Here is an 18,123-nt window from a genome sequence, read left to right on the forward strand (position 1 = left end):
GTTAGACCCCCGCCCCCACAATCCAGCCACTAACATTATAAAATGGGGTGTGTTTGTCTGAGCAAGGAACATCTCTCACTAATAAAGGATAAGATTTGGAGTCTTGTTACAGACAGGCTGGGAACAGAGCGCAGCCTTTCAATTTTGTGTACATATTGTTTCAAAGTTAGTCAGGTCAAGGGGGATCAGTTTCCTTGCTGTTTATAAAGGATTACATGTTGATTTCTTTTATTTTTTCCAGCTGGCTGTAAAGTATGTTTTGTGGCCCTTGTCCAGTCCTTTAGTCACTACAACATCGTAGCGCAAAAGCTGGTAAGATCTTCACACCTGGAATCTGTTTTACATTCAAGCACTAAGGTGGGAAGTTATCAATGTAGGCTGCGGTTAAAATAAACCAGTACAACAAAAGAAGTGGGAAGGTGACCAAGGATACCAAAGACTGGAAGATGTATGTTGGTAAAAGGGAGTTTATTGAAGTACGAAGTATTCCCGTCTTTGGTATCCTTGGTCACCCTCCCACTTTTTTTGTTGTTGTACTGTTGTATTTATCGTGGGGCGTTTTGAGTTCTCCGTCTTAGGGCGGATTTCTTCTTATACGGTTAAAATAAAATCGTCTATATTTTAGCAGAGAGTCTCATTTTATTCAATGATACCCTGTGCTAAAATAGCACAATATGGTAAAATACCTCATCTTTACAGTAGCCCACATTGATAAATGGCTTTTTTTTCCTCTTCATCCTTTACTGTTTGTAAAGAACTGACCTGATAGAGCAGCACTCTTATGACACAAATCACCAGCTCACAGCCGATGTAGCCATTTTTCAAAGCAAAGTTTTATGTGTTTTTAATATTTCTGCTTTGGTAATGATTGTAATATCATATCCCCAGTGCAGCCAGGTGGCAAAGCAGCAACCTTTACCCCATACGTCCCCCTCCCACATATTGTGGATTCTCAGTTAAAAAGACCAAGAAGGAACCATCTCCAGCTGATACCTCAGACCCTATTCTTGGATCTTAGTCAAAAGGCTAAGAAGCAATCGGAGAAAAAATACTGATGCAACTGACCATGAAATGTCAAGTTTTTCTATACCCTGCAATGAGATCTCTAGAAAAGATACGTTGTCCACTGGTTTCACTTATTTAAAACAATAGTTAATGAGACTAGCTATTTGGCACAGAAGACTGAAAGGCTGAGCACAACTGCAGGGCTTTAACGCCAAGTCAAGAGGAGGCATAGAGAGTTACCATTAAAGCCTGTTTTTTTCTTTTTCCTACAAGCATACATACAACCAATAATTAACTGCACAGTTTTTGTGGCTTAAACAAATGACATCCCAGGCCCTCCACTTCATTCCCTTTCCCCATGCATCTTGAAGATGGGAGGTAGGAGCGATGCAATCTAGCAAACTTTCAGCACCTGACCCTGTGCTATGTGGGATCAGTCAGCCAAATAAGGGAATTTTTGCCTTATTTGGCAAACTGACCCTGTTATTATGCAAGTTGGCAGCACAGAGGCTAGAGTGAATTGAAGCAGGATGTTTAAGGCACCAGCATGGCAAGAAACAGCGGCACTTAATCATGCACTCCTCTGGCTGTACCATCTCAAAGGTCTTCCTCTGAGGCTCTTGCATGTCTTGCAGGCCACCCCTTCACCGCTCTGACAGCGCATATGCACTCTTTCCCTGACATTAGAGGGGCGGGGACTCTCAACACCCTGTCATTCTAAGTGTCTCTTTGTCTTTTCCCATTAGTCTTTCATCATGATTAATAATAATATCAAATATGTTTCACAGATAATGTGTTAACCCCCGAGGTTGATGGATTTTCTTCTTCATGATTTGAGCTCTACCTAACGGCTTGGGAATCATGAAGGTATCACCTGATAACACATGAGGAGCTCACCAGTGAGGCTGTCTGTAGTTGGGCTGTTGTAATTTGTTCTAGTTTTAGACAGACCAGATTTCTTCTGCGTCCTTGTGGTATTGCACCTAATTCCCTGATGACAATCTGTAACACTATTGATTTTCTTTTTCCAAATTCTGTGAAGTTGTAGGATGATAATTCTTGTAGGGTTTTTTTTATTTTCTTTTTGTGGCTGCAATATTTCTTATTCGCCTTGAACCTGCTATGGTGGGGTAAGGCGGGTTAGAAGCATTTTATTATATAGTATAGTATTCTTACAATTTTTGTATTTGCAAATCATGATGTTTTGCTGGGTTGTTTGAACTTTATATTGATTAACGACGGTTACTACCAGAACTTTACCTGCTGCACTTCTATCTTTGCCTCGGAGACAGGAGTAGCCTTCTGGAGGTCTCTTGGGGGGGGGGGGTGGACCCTCGAACAAATCTTTACTCCCCCAGGCAAGAAAAGACTCTGGCTACTAAATAAATATTAGACTTAATAAATGTTTATTCAAAGAAGCCAATAAGCAATTATTCAGATATTAAAGAAAATAAAAACCCCAATAGAGTTAATATGTAGCAAATAGAGTTTTCCCTGGGAGCTGTCAATATGTCCACCACTGAGGCCCTCCATCCTTAGTTCTATTTCCTCTTATATACATTTTCTTTCCTTTTTCATTATCTTAATTACCCTTCCTACTTAATGAATCCTGTTCCAGTACTTTCTACCATCTTCCAGCATCTATCATTTATTCCCTCATTGCATGTACAGCTAGGGCCTGTCATGCACCTAAGCATAAGTTTTCATTAGATAGTGGTTTGACCTATGTCCTTGTTATGCACAGTCATTATGCTAGTGTCCGCCACCCTTTTGCTGAAGTTACAATTTCACCCACACCCACTTACTTCTCCTTCTGATTGTTTATCTGGATACTGCAGGTGTCCTTAGTCATAGGAGTCTCTCAGGCTCATTTTCGAAAGAGATGGACGTCCATCTTTCGACATAAATTGGCACTTGGACGTCCATCTCTCAGACATGTTCAAATCGGTATAATCGAAACCCGATTTTGGACGTCTCTAGCAAAAGTCCGTTGCAAGGACATCCAAATCTCAAGGTGGCATATCGGAGGCATGGTGAAGGCGGGACTTGGGCGTGCCTAAGACTTGGATGTGTTTGAGCCATAATGGAAAAAGGCAGAGACGTCCTAAACTAAAACTTGGACATCTTCACCTGGACGTGTTTTTATTACGAATAATGCACAAAAAGGTGCCCAAACTGACTAGATGACCACTGGAGGGAATCGGGGATGACCTCCCGTTACTCCCACAGTGGTCACTAACCACCTCCCACCCTCAACAAACTTCATTAAAAATATTACGTGCCAGTCTCTATGCCAGCCTCAGATGTCATACTCGAGTCCATGATAGCACATGCAGGTCCCTGGAGCAGTTTTAGTGGGTGCAGTGCACTGCAGACAGGTGGACCCAGGCCCATACCCCCCCACCTGTTACATTTGTGGAGGAAACAGCGAGCCCTCCAAAACCCATCACAAAACCCTCTCTACCCACATCTAGGTGCCCCCTTCACCCGTAAGGGCTATGGTAGTGGTGTAGATTTGGGGGGGGGGGGGGGGGGTTGGGGAACTCAGCACACAAGGTAAGGGAGCTATGTACTTTGGAGCATTTTATGAAGTCCACTGCAGTGCCCCCTAGGGTGCCCGATTGCTGTCCTGGCATGTCAGGGGGACCAGTGCACTACAAATGCTAGCTCCTCCCACATCCAAATGGCTTGCATTTGGATGTTTTTGACTTGGACGTCTTTGGTTTCAAAAATTGCCGAAAGTCAAAGACGTCCAAATCCAAGGACGTCCTTAGTATTTTCGAAATGAAAGATGAGCTTTTCCCCGCCTCCAGATTTGGACGTTTTACAAAGACGTCCAAATCCCAACTTAGACATTTCTTTCGAGATTGCCCCTCTCTGTCTCTTAGTTGTTGACCAGCAACTTATCACGTTAGCATAGGCCAAATGTCAAACCACAAATTTCTACAGCCTTAGAAAGGTAATTACATAGTAACATAGTAAAGTAACCCAGAGAAACAAATGACTATAATGGATACCAGAAAAAAAATTACATTTCTATCTGTCTTGCAATTTCATGTCTGCTCCCAGCTCAGAAAAGCAAAACAGCTATATTAAAATAAAAACTAGAAATATAGAGAGTTTGCACCTTGCACTGCTTACTGCGGCATGAATAGACTGGATGTAAATGCTGAATTGATTTGCCCAATGTGATTTTTTGTCATTTTTTGTAGAGGAAAACTTATCTAAATAGAGAGAAAGTTGTTGATTGACATACCATTTCATTATTTTTGTAAAGATAGGAATACTCAAGAAAATGCTGTAAAAGTTTTATATAGGTTGTACTTGACTCCAGCGCGCCTTCACCACATGTTTCCGAAGGTATCACCATTGGGTTGGAGGGAATGTGGACAGAAGGATACCATGGGTCATCGCTGGTGGTCATGTGTTAAGGCTCGGGCTTTCTGGAAGGCAATTCAACACAGACTCCAGGGCTGGCTCTCTAAGCCTATAAAGTGGTCACCTGAATTTTTTTCTTTTTCCTAAAAAACCTCCAGGCTTTACTTAATCTCAGACCTTATTGGTTCTCCATGCTATGTCGGCCGTTGGGGTCACTCTGGCCGCTCAGTGGGAGTCTCCTCATGTTCCTTCTTTGGTAAAATGGTTAAAGAAGGTGTGGTACATCTGTGAAATGGAGAGGCTTTGGGCCATGCGTCGTAAAACTTTGTCCAAGTGGGAAGCTATTTGGGAACCTTTTGTGTCGCATTGTTTGTGTTGAGTGCTTGAGGTTGGAAGGTGGGGGATGTTGTTTTGGGTTGGGTTTTTTTTTGCTTTCTTTGGGGTGGGAGGTAAAATACAAAATCTTGTTAGAAATCTTAGGAGTATATTGTAAGTGGATACTCTAGGTTTGAGAGTTTATTACACCTTTTTTTATTGCTTCCATTGATCATTTGACTTTGTACTGTTTTACACTTGTGTTGTATTTGCCTATGTTGATGGCCGTGGCTTATTTGCTTCTGTAGTGCCTCTCAATAATTAATAAAGACTTCTATAAATTAAAAAAAAAAAAAAAGTAGGAATATTCGCCACCTGCCTTTAACTAGATGGTAAAAGCCATATCCAGAAACTTTTCGTTTTGGAGTCAAGATAATCTTGCCCATATTTGTTGGCAAAGAGCCTGATTGCAGTAAAGCATTTATCCTTAAAAGGAGCCATTCTAAAATTTCCAGCGGAATGGCAGGCAATAATGACACCGGGCTTCAGTCTAAGAATGTGAGCATTTTAATAGAAATGACTTAAACTCATTGCATGAAATTAGCTGAAAATTCTCCCAGACCTGATCTACATAAATAAGTGGATCTGAAATCAGAGTATCTTTTAATAACATTCTGAACCAGCTTAGACTGAAGCACTTCTGATCAAATTAGTGCAACCTGATTTGAAAAGGATGGTTGTAAATTAAAAGCATTATCTGTTTGCTACGTTTTACAATTTAAGAAGATCAGAATCTATTAATTTACTGCAGTAACATTTCCTGACATCATTCATTTTCCTTTTGTAAAGCTTAAAAGATGCCCTCGAAGATAGCCTAATTTCAGGGTCTTTACTTTTCCACCATTGTCTCTCAAGACGGCAGCAATTTTGTTTCAAGGTTTTCAGTTCTTCTGAGAACCGTGGTGTTTTTCGCACCCCATTAAACTTCTACCTGTTCATTTAGTGCTATGTACTCGAACTCTCCTTTCTTTTTAGGCTTCTAGCATTTGTATACAGACACTTCAAATTTTGTTTTTTTCTTTGCATCTACAAGCTGCTTATTTATTTTATTTATTTATATTTATTTATTTATTTATTGTATTTGTACCCCACATTTTCCCACTTTTTTGCAGGCTCAATGTGGCTTACAGAGTATGGAAATGAGAACGTCGTTACATGATTTAAGAAAACAGTTGATCATAAGCTGAGGTGAAAGAGGAATTCAGATGGAAAGGTGTTAGGTAGGTCGTGTGAGAGGTGTTTTTGGTGTACTTGGGTAGTTTAAGGAATGATTTGTTTCATTGAGGGTGACTTTTGTAGGCTCTGTTGAAGAGATGTGTTTTCAAAGCTTGGCGAAAGCTTGTTAGATTGGTCATGGTTTTCAGGGCCATGGGTAAGTGCGTTCCAAGACTGTGTGCTTTTGTACGCAAAGATAGTAGCATAAGCCTATTTGTATTTCATTCCTTTACAGCCGGGGAAGTTCAGGTTGAGGAATTTGCGGGCCGATCTTTTGGCATTCCTGGGCGGTAAGTCCACTAGGTTTAGAATATAGAGTGGGGCATCTGCATGAATGATTTTCTGTACAGTCGTGCAGATCTTGAACTCAATTCGTTCCTTGAGCGGGAGCCAGTGCAGTTACATTTGTATCCCACATTTTCCCACCTATTTGTAGGCTCAATGTGGCTTACATACTACTGCTACTACTACTTATCACTTCTATAGTGCTATAAGGCATACACAGCGCTGTACACCATACATGAAAAGACAGTCCCTGCTCAAAGAGCTCACGATCTAAATTGGACAGGCAAACAGACAGAACAACTAAGAGGTAAGGGAATTAAAGAGGTGGGGATAAAAGGGTACAGGGCAAGTGAGTAGTGGTTAGGAGTCAAAAGCAGTGTTAAAGAGGTGGGCTTTTAGCCTGGATTTGAAAACGGCCAAAGATGGGGCTAGACGTACAGGCTCGGGAAGTCTATTCCAGGCGTGAGGTGCAGCAAGATAAAAGGAACGGAGTCTGCAATTAGCAGTAGAGGAGAAGGGGACAGACAAGAGAGATTTATCCACAGAATGGAGAGGGTGTTTGCAGACTCCAGTGTGAGCAAATACAAAGTGATGTGGTAAGATAAAGTTCATGTGGCACAGCCACATTAGGGCATCGTGTAAGGGAAGAGTTGTGGTATGTCCATTAGGTACTTTAGATTTGTTGTGTTGCAGATATCAGGCATTTATGTTGGATCGGCCAGGTTAGTTTTTAGTGTTTTCCGGAAGTTTAGGTGATCATACATAGTTTTCAAGACTATTGGTAATGCGTTCCATAGTTGTGTGCTAATGTAGGAAAAACTGGATGCGTAGGTTGATTTGTATATGAGTACTTTGCAGCTTGGGTAGTGCAGATTTAGGTACATTCGTGTTGATTCGGATGTGTTTCTAGTTGGCAGGTCGATCAAGTCTGTCATGTATCCTGGGGCTTCACCGTAGATAATTTTGTGAACCAGAGTACAGATTTTGAAAGCAATGCGTTCTTTGATTGGGAGCCAGTATAGTTTTTCGCGGAGGGGTTTTGCGCTTTCAAATCGCATTTTTCGGAAGGTAAGCCTAGCTGCCGTGTTTTGAGCGGTCTGAAGTTTCTTTAAGGTTTGTTCTTTATATCCTGCATAGATCCCATTGCAGTAGTCTACATGGCTTTGTACCATTGATTGTACCAGGTTGCGAAATGTTTCCCTCGGGAAGAATTGCTTCACGCATTTGAGCTTCCACATTGGAACATTTTCTTTGTTGTGGATGTCACTTGGCGCTCTAGTGTTAAGTAGCCATCCATAGTAACGCCGAGGATTTTCAGGCTGTCTGAGATGGGGAGGGTATAATCTGGGGTGTGGATACTTAGAAGTTAACAGGGATAATGTGCATCCTTTACTCTGCTCTCCCCTTAAACACTCCTGGCTTTTTTCACCATTGTTGAAACCTCTCTATTGGGATTCCCTCAATGTCCTGTTTCAGTAGTATCCTTCAAGGATACGCCACACTGAATCATGCACCCCTGGGTGACTGTCAGATTCCCCCTCCCCCCACACACATTTAGTAATCTGCGTGGCTTAGTACCATTGATTGTATCAGATTGCGAAATATAGCCCTCGGGAAGAATGGTTTCACGCGTTTGAGTTTCCACATTGAGTGAAACATTTTCTTTATGGTAGATTTCGCTTGGTTTGTTCATACACACTCTCTTCCGTGAACGGTGCTCTATCCACTTCAATCTCATTTGTACTTTTTCCAGTCCATCGCGGTCCTTCTCCAGGATTTTCTTCTGTGAAAACAGAAGTATCTATTTAGCAAATTTGCTTTTTTTTCATCATTATCCACATAGCGGTTCGCAGTATCTTTTAGTCTCACAATTCCTTTTTTAGTCATTCTCCTTTCACTAATATACCTGAAGAAAATTTTTCCACCCCTCCTTACATTTCTAGCCATTTGTTCTTCCGTTTGTGCTTTCGCCAGACGTATCTCTCTCTTGGCTTCTTTCAGTTTCATCCGGTATTCCTCCTCGTGTTCCTTTTCTTGAGTTTTTTTTGTATTTCTGGAACGCCAACTCTTTAGCCTTTACTTTCTCAGCCACTTGTTTGGAGAACCATATCGGTTTCCTTTTTCTCTTGCTTTTATTTACTCTCCTTACATAAAGGTTTGTGGCCCTATTTATAGCTTCTTTCAGCCTGGACCACTGTCCTTCCACTTCTTGTATTTCCTCCCATCCCATCAGCTCCTTCCTCAGGTATTCCCCCATTTTAATAAAGTCAGCATGCTTGAAATCCAGGACTTTGAGTTTTGAGTGGCCACCCTCCTCTTCAGCCGTCATATCAAACCAAACTGTTTGATGGTCACTGCTGCCCAGGTGGGCACCCACTCGGACATTTGACACATTATCCCCATTTGTGAGTACCAGATCTAGCGTCGCTCCCTCCCTCGTGGGTTCCGTCACCATTTGTCTGAGCAAAGCACTTTGAAAAGCATCCACGATCTCTCTACTTCTTTCCGATTCCGCAGACGGAACCTTCCAATCTACATCCGGCAGATTGAAATCTCCCAACAACAGCACCTCTCTTTTCTTCCCCAACTTTTGAATATCAGCAATCAGATCTTTATCTAGTTCCTCCAATTGTGTCGGGGGTCTGTAGACAATACCCACGTGGACAGAGGTTCTATCCTCTCTTTTTAAGGTGATCCATATCGCTTCTTCCTTTCCCCAGTTCCCTGTCATTTCAGTCGCAGTGATATCATTTCTCACATACAGAGCTACTCCTCCACCTTTACGCCCCTCTCTATCCTTTCTAAAAAGATTATAGCCTGGTATGTTTGCATCCCATTCATGGGAACCATTGAGCCATGTCTCTGTGATTGCAACTATGTCCAAGTCTGCCTCCAACATCAGGGCATGAAGGTCATGAACTTTATTGCTTAGACTGCGAGCATTTGTGGTCATCGCTTTCCATCTACATTTCCTAGTATGTGTTTCGGTTTTAGTGATTTGGGGGTGTCTTTTCTCTTTGGGTACCTTCATATCTTTTTGTTCCACCTTCCTTGCTTTTTCTTTCGCCTCAGTTTTATTTTAAGGAACATCACAGTGCTGTAGTGGAGCAAAAGAATTCTGTAGGGGCAACACTTGTGAGGGCGGATGCTTCTGTGTCACATAACGAAGCCTGCCTGAGTCTACTGTGAACCATCTATTCTTATGTGGTATTATCCTTTGAGGCAGTGGTGAGAATTTGGTATGGTTCTGTGCAGTATGATTTTGTGCAGTCCTAGAAGTTGCTTTAAGTGCATTCAATTCCTGCTTTACTTTGCTGAGTTCCTGTTTTAAACTATCAAGCTGAAGACAGACAGGACAAGCTTTAAGTCTCCAGAAGCTTGGTCTTGAAACTAAAGCACCACAATTATTACAGAGTACAATACATTTTATGCTGCTTATTCTAGAAATACTGTAAAAAGAATTAGGCGTTCTACTTGTTAAGTTGTCAAAACTCAGCAAACAAATACAAAAAGTAGAAAAATAGATAAGTGGGTGTCACACAGTACAATACAACTTGAGTTTTGGGGATGTCTCATACAGTGGGGGAAATAAGTATTTGATCCCTTGCTGATTTTGTAAGTTTGCCCACTGACAAAGACATGAGCAGCCCATAATTGAAGGGTAGGTTATTGGTAACAGTGAGAGATAGCACATCACAAATTAAATCCGGAAAATCACATTGTGGAAAGTATATGAATTTATTTGCATTCTGCAGAGGGAAATAAGTATTTAATCCCTCTGGCAAACAAGACCTAATACTTGGTGGCAAAACCCTTGTTGGCAAGCACAGCGGTCAGACGTCTTCTGTAGTTGATGATGAGGTTTGCACACATGTCAGGAGGAATTTTGGTCCACTCCTCTTTGCAGATCATCTCTAAATCATTAAGAGTTCTGGGCTGTCGCTTGGCAACTCGCAGCTTCAGCTCCCTCCATAAGTTTTCAATGGGATTAAGGTCTGGTGACTGGCTAGGCCACTCCATGACCCTAATGTGCTTCTTCCTGAGCCACTCCTTTGTTGCCTTGGCTGTATGTTTTGGGTCATTGTCGTGCTGGAAGACCCAGCCACGACCCATTTATAAGGCCCTGGCGGAGGGAAGGAGGTTGTCACTCAGAATTGTACGGTACATGGCCCCATCCATTCTCCCATTGATGCGGTGAAGTAGTCCTGTGCCCTTAGCAGAGAAACACCCCCAAAACATAACATTTCCACCTCCATGCTTGACAGTGGGGATGGTGTTCTTTGGGTCATAGGCAGCATTTCTCTTCCTCCAAACACGGCGAGTTGAGTTCATGCCAAAGAGCTCAATTTTTGTCTCATCTGACCACAGCACCTTCTCCCAATCACTCTCGGCATCATCCAGGTGTTCACTGGCAAACTTCAGACGGGCCGTCACATGTGCCTTCCGGAGCAGGGGGACCTTGCGGGCACTGCAGGATTGCAATCCGTTATGTCGTAATGTGTTACCAATGGTTTTCGTGGTGACAGTGGTCCCAGCTGCCTTGAGATCATTGACAAGTTCCCCCCTTGTAGTTGTAGGCTGATTTCTAACCTTCCTCATGATCAAGGATACCCCACGAGGTGAGATTTTGCGTGGAGCCCCAGATCTTTGTCGATTGACAGTCATTTTGTACTTCTTCCATTTTCTTACTATGGCACCAACAGTTGTCTCCTTCTCGCCCAGCGTCTTACTGATGGTTTTGTAGCCCATTCCAGCCTTGTGCAGGTGTATGATCTTGTCCCTGACATCCTTAGACAGCTCCTTGCTCTTGGCCATTTTGTAGAGGTTAGAGTCTGACTGATTCACTGAGTCTGTGGACAGGTGTCTTTCATACAGGTGACCATTGCCGACAGCTGTCTGTCATGCAGGTAACGAGTTGATTTGGAGCATCTACCTGGTCTGTAGGGGCCAGATCTCTTACTGGTTGGTGGGGGATCAAATACTTATTTCCCTCTGCAGAATGCAAATAAATTCATATACTTTCCACAATGTGATTTTCCGGATTTAATTTGTGATGTGCTATCTCTCACTGTTACCAATAACCTACCCTTCAATTATGGGCTGCTCATGTCTTTGTCAGTGGGCAAACTTACAAAATCAGCAAGGGATCAAATACTTATTTCCCCCACTGTAGATAATGATTTGGCTGTATATTATGACAAAAAACTTTTGTCTGTCAGCCGTAACAGTCTTTAATCATTGACTACCCCCTCCATCCAAATTTAAATGAAAATAGATATTCATGTGAAAAAGTACTTAGGGCACACACTTATAATGGTAGGAAGAAAACTATTTGAACTACCACTAATCAATTATCAGAATAACTTATCTTATATATCTTGTGAATATAATGAGGAGCATCCAGGAACCTTCGTTCTAGAAATAAGCAGTGGATTTTCCCCAAGCCCATTTTAATAATGGTCTGTGGAAATATTTTCTCCGATTCATTTTAAGTTTACTACTTTGTAGCTTCATTGCGTGCCCCCTAGTCCTAGTATTTTGGGAAAGAGTAAACAAGCGATTCACATCTACCCATTCCACTTCACTCATTATTTTATAGACTCATACATACATACATACATAATATATTCTAAAATCTATAACATACATTTCAGATACTCAAAGGACATCAGCACATACATTCTTAAACATATACATGTTTGCTGGCCTGCAGTCTGTAGGATAAACTATTGGAACTGCAGGAGCCATTTGGGCTTTAATTTTAGTGATCAAGTACATGAATTTTGTGAATATATTAAAGGCTGTGGAAGAAAACATTTACATTGCTTTGCTTTCCTCCAGGGAGTGAATTTGACTACAGCAAAAGAGCGGGGACAGCTGGTATTCCTGGAAGGACTGAAATCCTCGGTTAATGTGTTGCTTGCTGACGGACAGAAATCGGAACAGAAGAATCCACTTCAGTTTTTAAGGTACTCTTTTGGGCTTCCAGCTCAGTCAGAACTGGCCTTCATTTGCAGCTACCGTAGGGTTTTATTATATCCCCTTCCCTGACCAGCAACAGTTTTTCACCAGGGGCCACAATCAATTGCTCCCCCCAGAATCCAGCTACTGTAGGTCATAAATCATCACTAGATGTTACTGCTGTGCAGTGGCTGAGATTTTCTCTCCTCTACTCTATGGTTTTCGATCACTCTCTCCAGCTAAAATGTACTTCTGGCAAAATAAATAATTATTGTAAAAACTATTCAAAATAGGCTCATGTGCAAAACATTTTTGTAAAAACTTAACGTAAACTGGTACTAACAAACAGACATGAAGCTCCCCCCCCCCTCCAAAAGGTTACTGTAATTATAGTTTTATACCAAGTCACCCACATATAGTGTGTGCAACACGTAATTGGGCCCCTTCTCCAGTTCACACGCTTAAAGGGCCCGATCTCGTGCATTGGCATCCTCCCCCGCCACCCAGTACCTCTCCTCTTGCCACAATCTGTGCAGTGCCAGTACTTTCAGAATTAGTATAGCAGACTGCTTCAGGTAATCTTGAGGGCCTTCCTGCAGCTGCGTCCCGCCCTTGCTGAAGTAAAGCCACGGGATTGGCTGAGCAGCCTGCTACTCAGCAATAGCTGCTTCATCCAAGCCCAGGGACCTTCCTTCAGCTGCGTCCTGCCCTTGCTGAAGGAAGGCTCTGGGATTCGCCGAAGCAGCCTCCTATTGCTGAGAGCTCCAGCCCAGCACTGTATAGATTGTGCAAGGAGAACTTTTAAAAGCAGAGGCGAGGTACTGGATGGAGGGGGGAGGACAAAGAGAGAGAGATGCTGTATGGTGGGAGGGGGGGGCAAGGAGGGAGACAGGGGCTGTATGGTGAGGAGGGCAAGGAGGGAGACAATTGCTGTAGGGTGAGGATGGTAAAGAGGGAGACAGCTGCTGTAGGGTGGGGAGAGCAAAGAGGGAGATGTTGCATGGTGGGGGGGGGCAAGGAAAGAGACAGGTGCTGCAAAGGGAGGTAGAGAAGAGAGCGATCCATTGAGGGGGGTGAGGAAGAAAGGAGGCATGGAGAGGGAAAGAGGTGCTGAACTTTAGAGGGGGGGAGGACGAGAAAAGAGAGAGGTGCCAGGTCTTGCAAGGAAAGAAGGAAGAGGGAGAGGTGCTGGTCCTGCAAATGGGAGACAGAGCAGGAGTGAAGGAAGAGGGAGGAACACTTGCTGCACCCCTGGGGAACAGGGGGAGGGAAGAGAGAGGGTGAGATGCAGGCCAGAAGAGAGAGACAGGAACGAAGAGAGAGAGAGAGATGTTGGCTCGTGGAGAGAGGAGTGACTGGGGACACACAAGACTTATGCTGGGCAGGGCAAGAATAGGGACACAGAGATGGGAGATGCTGAACAGGACGGCAATGTCCAAAATCATGTCCCAAACATTAATATATTCAGCAGGATATTTCCGGATATATTCAAAATATATACAACACGATATCTCTCATAATCTTATATAGACACTTGTAGGGATTATCAGAACTACATGCATCTCGCAACCATATGAACAATCTTCTTCTAACGTTATAAACGAAATGGTGCAGTGCAAATCCTCATAGAATCCCACTTTTATTCTTGTGTGTATATACTTTTTTTTTTTTTTCCAAAAAATGTTCAATTTTGTATTCCAACTCGCACGTTATAACAAAATATTTTGGCATAGCAAAAATGCTCTTTCATATAAACTTATCTTTAGTGGCAGCAACATAAAGACGTCAGGGAACCCCCTCCGACATGGCCAAGTTTCGCATAATGCTTTATCATGGAAGAGGCTCGCTGCAACGCAAAAAAGTTAGTAAAAATTGTGCTGACATCAAAAACAGTTTCTTACGAACTTAAAAATTTAGAATAGATTATGTTCTTTTACCATTACATCCTTCATATGCTCCTGCATAAAAAAGATGGCTGCGGCATTTCAGCGCGAACCTCCCATTTAAATAAGCTACAGCTGATCACAAAAGAGACTCCAGGATTGGATAACCAGCTAAGAACTTCAGCCAATCAGATTAGACCAACGACCACCAGTCTATTTCAGAATTAAGACAGTCAGGATACAAAGTTTTAAGCTGAAAGATCCATCTTTGTTCCTTAAAATTTAATAACTGAGCAGTGTTACCACCCTCCCACCCTACACATATATGATCAATGATTCTTCGTCTGAGATCTGTAAGAGAATGATGATGCTCTAACCAATGTTGTACCAGTGGTGCCGAAAGTACTTGATTTTTTTTATATGAGATTTATGTTCATTCAGACGCACCTTAATAGGTCTGCTAGATCTCCCTACATACATTTTCTGGCAGGGACAGGGAGGTAAGAGAGGCGCTGCAGGAGACAGCCGCGCGATTTCCGGTGGCCGGGGACGATTGGGCACGTCCCCAGATGTGGGACGGTGAATCGTGCATTTCCTGGGAGATCGGGGCCTGTTTGGGCCGGTCACGGGGTTTTGAAGGTGGCGGAGGAAAGCCCAGTGTTTGCAGGGCCGGTTTTGGTGTCGTTCGTGTGGGGGAAGTTCGGGGCGGCCGTCTCGATGAGCGGGAGATTGAGGCGTCCTTGCAGCTGTTCTAGTGGCCGGTTTTCTGGAGGGGGGCCAATTTCAGGGCCGTTCTTGGGGCCGGAGGACCGGGTCGAGCAGCCGTTCCGGTGCAGGAGTGCCGAGGTTTTGCGGGGACGCCGAAGAAAGGTTTTGGGCCGGAGAGGGAACGGCGTGCAACTGGAGCCGGGAGGTAAGAAGAGAGGACGTCAGAGGGGGTGCACGCTCCCAGTGGGTGCGCGCCTCATGCACTAATCGGGAGCGTGCACCAACCCGTTTTGTCGGAGCTCTGGTCGGGCCTAGAAGCCTGGGCTTTGATTTTTGACCGGAGTTCCAGGCAGAATGGTGGTTTTCGGGGCATTTTTTGTTTTTAGCTCCGTTTTCCGTTGAAGACGTGCGGGACCGGATTTGTTGGTTGTGGTCACGTAAGGAGAAATTCCTGTTTAAAGTAAGGGGTCATTTGGCCCGAAATTTTAATTAATTTATTTTTTAAATGTGAGAGATGTGGTAGCCGTGTTAGTCCACTCTTAAGGTTATCAATGGAAATCAAACAAAATAAAACATGGAAAAGAAAATAAGATGATACCTTTCTTATTGGACATAACTTAATACATTTCTTGATTAGCTTTCGAAGGTTGCCCTTCTTCCGATCTGACGAAGAAGGGCAACCTTCGAAAGCTAATCAAGAAATGTGGAATGTTGGTGTGGGGACTGAAAATGGAATGCTGAGAGAAGTGTGATGATGCAAAGGTTGTCAGTCACTCTTTCTTAGCTCAGGGATACACAAAAACATAGCTTAAGCCCTGAAAGAGAAGGAATTTTAATTAATTTGATTTTGAGGAAGTTATTTGGCCACAGTTACCCTGCTAAGCTATTTCACTAGTGGTGATCTTCAAGAAGAGTTAAGGAGATAGGGTTTTGCCTACATTTCCTTTGATTAAGCACTAGGTTTAGGAAGAAGTTTGACACAAGGACCGACGGACGGACCCCTGAGGACATCAAGGGCCCCCACGCAAGAGAGTCTACACTGCCAACCAGAGTGGAATCATAACTCAGCTAAGTGGCATTATTGAAAGCAGGGGCGTATCTGCGTGGGGCCACAGGGGCCTGGGCCCCCGCAGATTTCGTCCTGGCCCCGACGTCAGACGCCGAACTGGATTCAACCAATCAGCACTGCAGCGTTACTTCCTTGAAGCACATGGCCACTGAGGAAGACGAAATATGGAGATTGCGGGTCGGACCTCGGCTGGCGGGGGTTGGGGCCCCCCGCCAGCAAAAGTAAGCAGCGGGGGAGGGTTGACGGCGGGGAGGGGGTGGAGAGAGGCGGCGGCGGCGGGGGGGGGGGAGGGAGGCAAAAATGTGCTCCCCCTCTCTGGCTCTGGCCCCCCCTACCGCCGGATTCCAGATACGCCCCTGATTGAAAGCAAAGGAAAATTTTGAGAAAGAGAAAGACTAAATGTTGACAGGGAAACTAAACCTATACTTAACCTTAATTATCCGTGGAAGCTGAGGAGTGCGATAGAAACTCTGAAAAACAAAATAATAACCAAAGAATCAAATTCTTGGGATACTAGAAAACAGAAAGAAAAGTAACAGAAGGAAATTTAGTGAATTGGTTTTTAAACAGATACTTATCTGATGTTGGGTTTATGCTGAAGGGAAGGGTTCTAGAACAAAAACAAAAAATTAATTAAGGTTACTTCACACACTGTTCTTAAAAAGATGCATAGTTAACAGTTGTATTACCTACGAGAAGAAGTGTTACATTTGTTTGTTTACTTTACTCACAAAGAAAAATGTTTAAAATTAAAACTGTTACACTGTTTAAAAGTATATGATGTTCTGCATGGTCTCTTATTTAATTTAAGAAAGCATCCTAAACTAGTTTATTTTCCTCTCTCGCGCTTAGAGGACGAGAGACGAGGTCAGTGAACCTGAATCATTCCCTGTGTTCCGTGGTGTACCCCAATACCAGCCACGACTACTACCATCTGGTTTTGGGTAATGCACCAAGATTACAACGGAACTCAAGGGGGTGGTGACATTATCCAGAGGCCTTCTGCATGCCTGTCCTAGGCATTACTGCTAAGAACGGGAGGTTTAGAATTTAGGTACATCGCACTAGAACAGGGGTAGGCAATTCCAGTCCTCGAGAGCCCCACGCAGGTCAGGTTTTCAGGACATCCAAAATAAATATGTATGAGAGATTTGCATGTACTGCCTCCTTGGTATGCAAATCTATCTCCTGCATATTCATTGTGGATGTCCTGAAAACCTGACCCGCCTGAGGCTCTCGAGGAGTGGAATTGCCTACCCCTGCACTAGAACAAAGGCAGTTTGTTCCACATTTCAACTGGAAAATTTCATAAATTCCTGCAAACTGTCCATTGGAAAGCTGTTTTGCTCAGAGAGCATGGTGATTGGTCTGTGCATCTCAGGTACTCTTTGGCCTGGTGGCTACTTCTGTAATGAGAAGGGCAATGATAGTTAATAGTGCTCCTAAGAATTAAAAAAAAAGAATCTGTCTTCACTGTAAGCTATAGATAGGGGTGGCCTCTTTTATATGTATCTATACAGCACTGTATCTGAGTAGTAGTAATGACTGAATCAGTGACATTGCCACAGGTGGGCCGGGGTGGCTATAGTCCCACACACTTTGGGCTCAGGCCTAGGGCACACCCTTTCTGCAGCTGGTGGGGATTCCCAAGCCCTGCCAGCTGAAGAGCTCTCGAAAGTGCCCAGAACTCCCTCCAGCACTGCTCGGCGGTCATCAGCTGTTTTCCTGTACTGCTCTACACCAGCACTTGGTGGAATCTTAGTAAGCCAAACGCCTCAAAGAAAAGGGTTTTGTGGGGCATCGAGAAGAAAGATTCTGTTCTCACCTTTACCTCTTAGTGCCTGACTCTGAACAATTGCTATAACCTCTGCACACACAAAAATAGCTCAGAAAAGTGATGTTTCCTGGTAACTCTCATTCGTTTGATATCTATTAGTCTTAATTTAGGTTCTGGGTTGTTGTTTTTTCGCAGGACTCAGTTTTAGTTATGAACCATGAAAAACTGTTTTTCTTTTTTTTTTTTTTGTATCAGTAACACGTTGCTAAAAGTGTATTTAGTGGGTAATATGAAACTCTCTGTTGATGGACATAATGCTTCCTCCTTTCTATTCCCTTATGTGTCTGTCACACATGCACCTTATTATACCATAATATCACTCTGTATTTGTCATACCGGAAAGGCGATGGCCTCACGGTACTATGTAAGCCACATTGAGCCTGCAAATAGGTGGGAAAATGTGGGAT

General features: G+C 43.3%; 1 protein-coding gene across 2 annotated transcripts in view; it reads left to right on the plus strand.

Annotated features, from left to right (window-relative positions):
* ELP6 (elongator acetyltransferase complex subunit 6) overlaps positions 1–18,123 on the plus strand; it is a 70,645-nt gene that overhangs the window by 40,589 nt on the left and 11,933 nt on the right. For both annotated transcript variants that reach the window (XM_030197058.1, XM_030197050.1), the window contains exons 4-5: positions 242–312; positions 12,100–12,227. In XM_030197058.1, the coding sequence (XP_030052918.1) occupies positions 242–312; positions 12,100–12,227 (199 nt within the window). The remainder of the gene's footprint in view (positions 1–241; positions 313–12,099; positions 12,228–18,123) is intronic.

The sequence above is a fragment of the Microcaecilia unicolor genome, chromosome 1, assembly GCF_901765095.1.
Source record: "Microcaecilia unicolor chromosome 1, aMicUni1.1, whole genome shotgun sequence".
Lineage (NCBI taxonomy): Eukaryota > Metazoa > Chordata > Amphibia > Gymnophiona > Siphonopidae > Microcaecilia > Microcaecilia unicolor.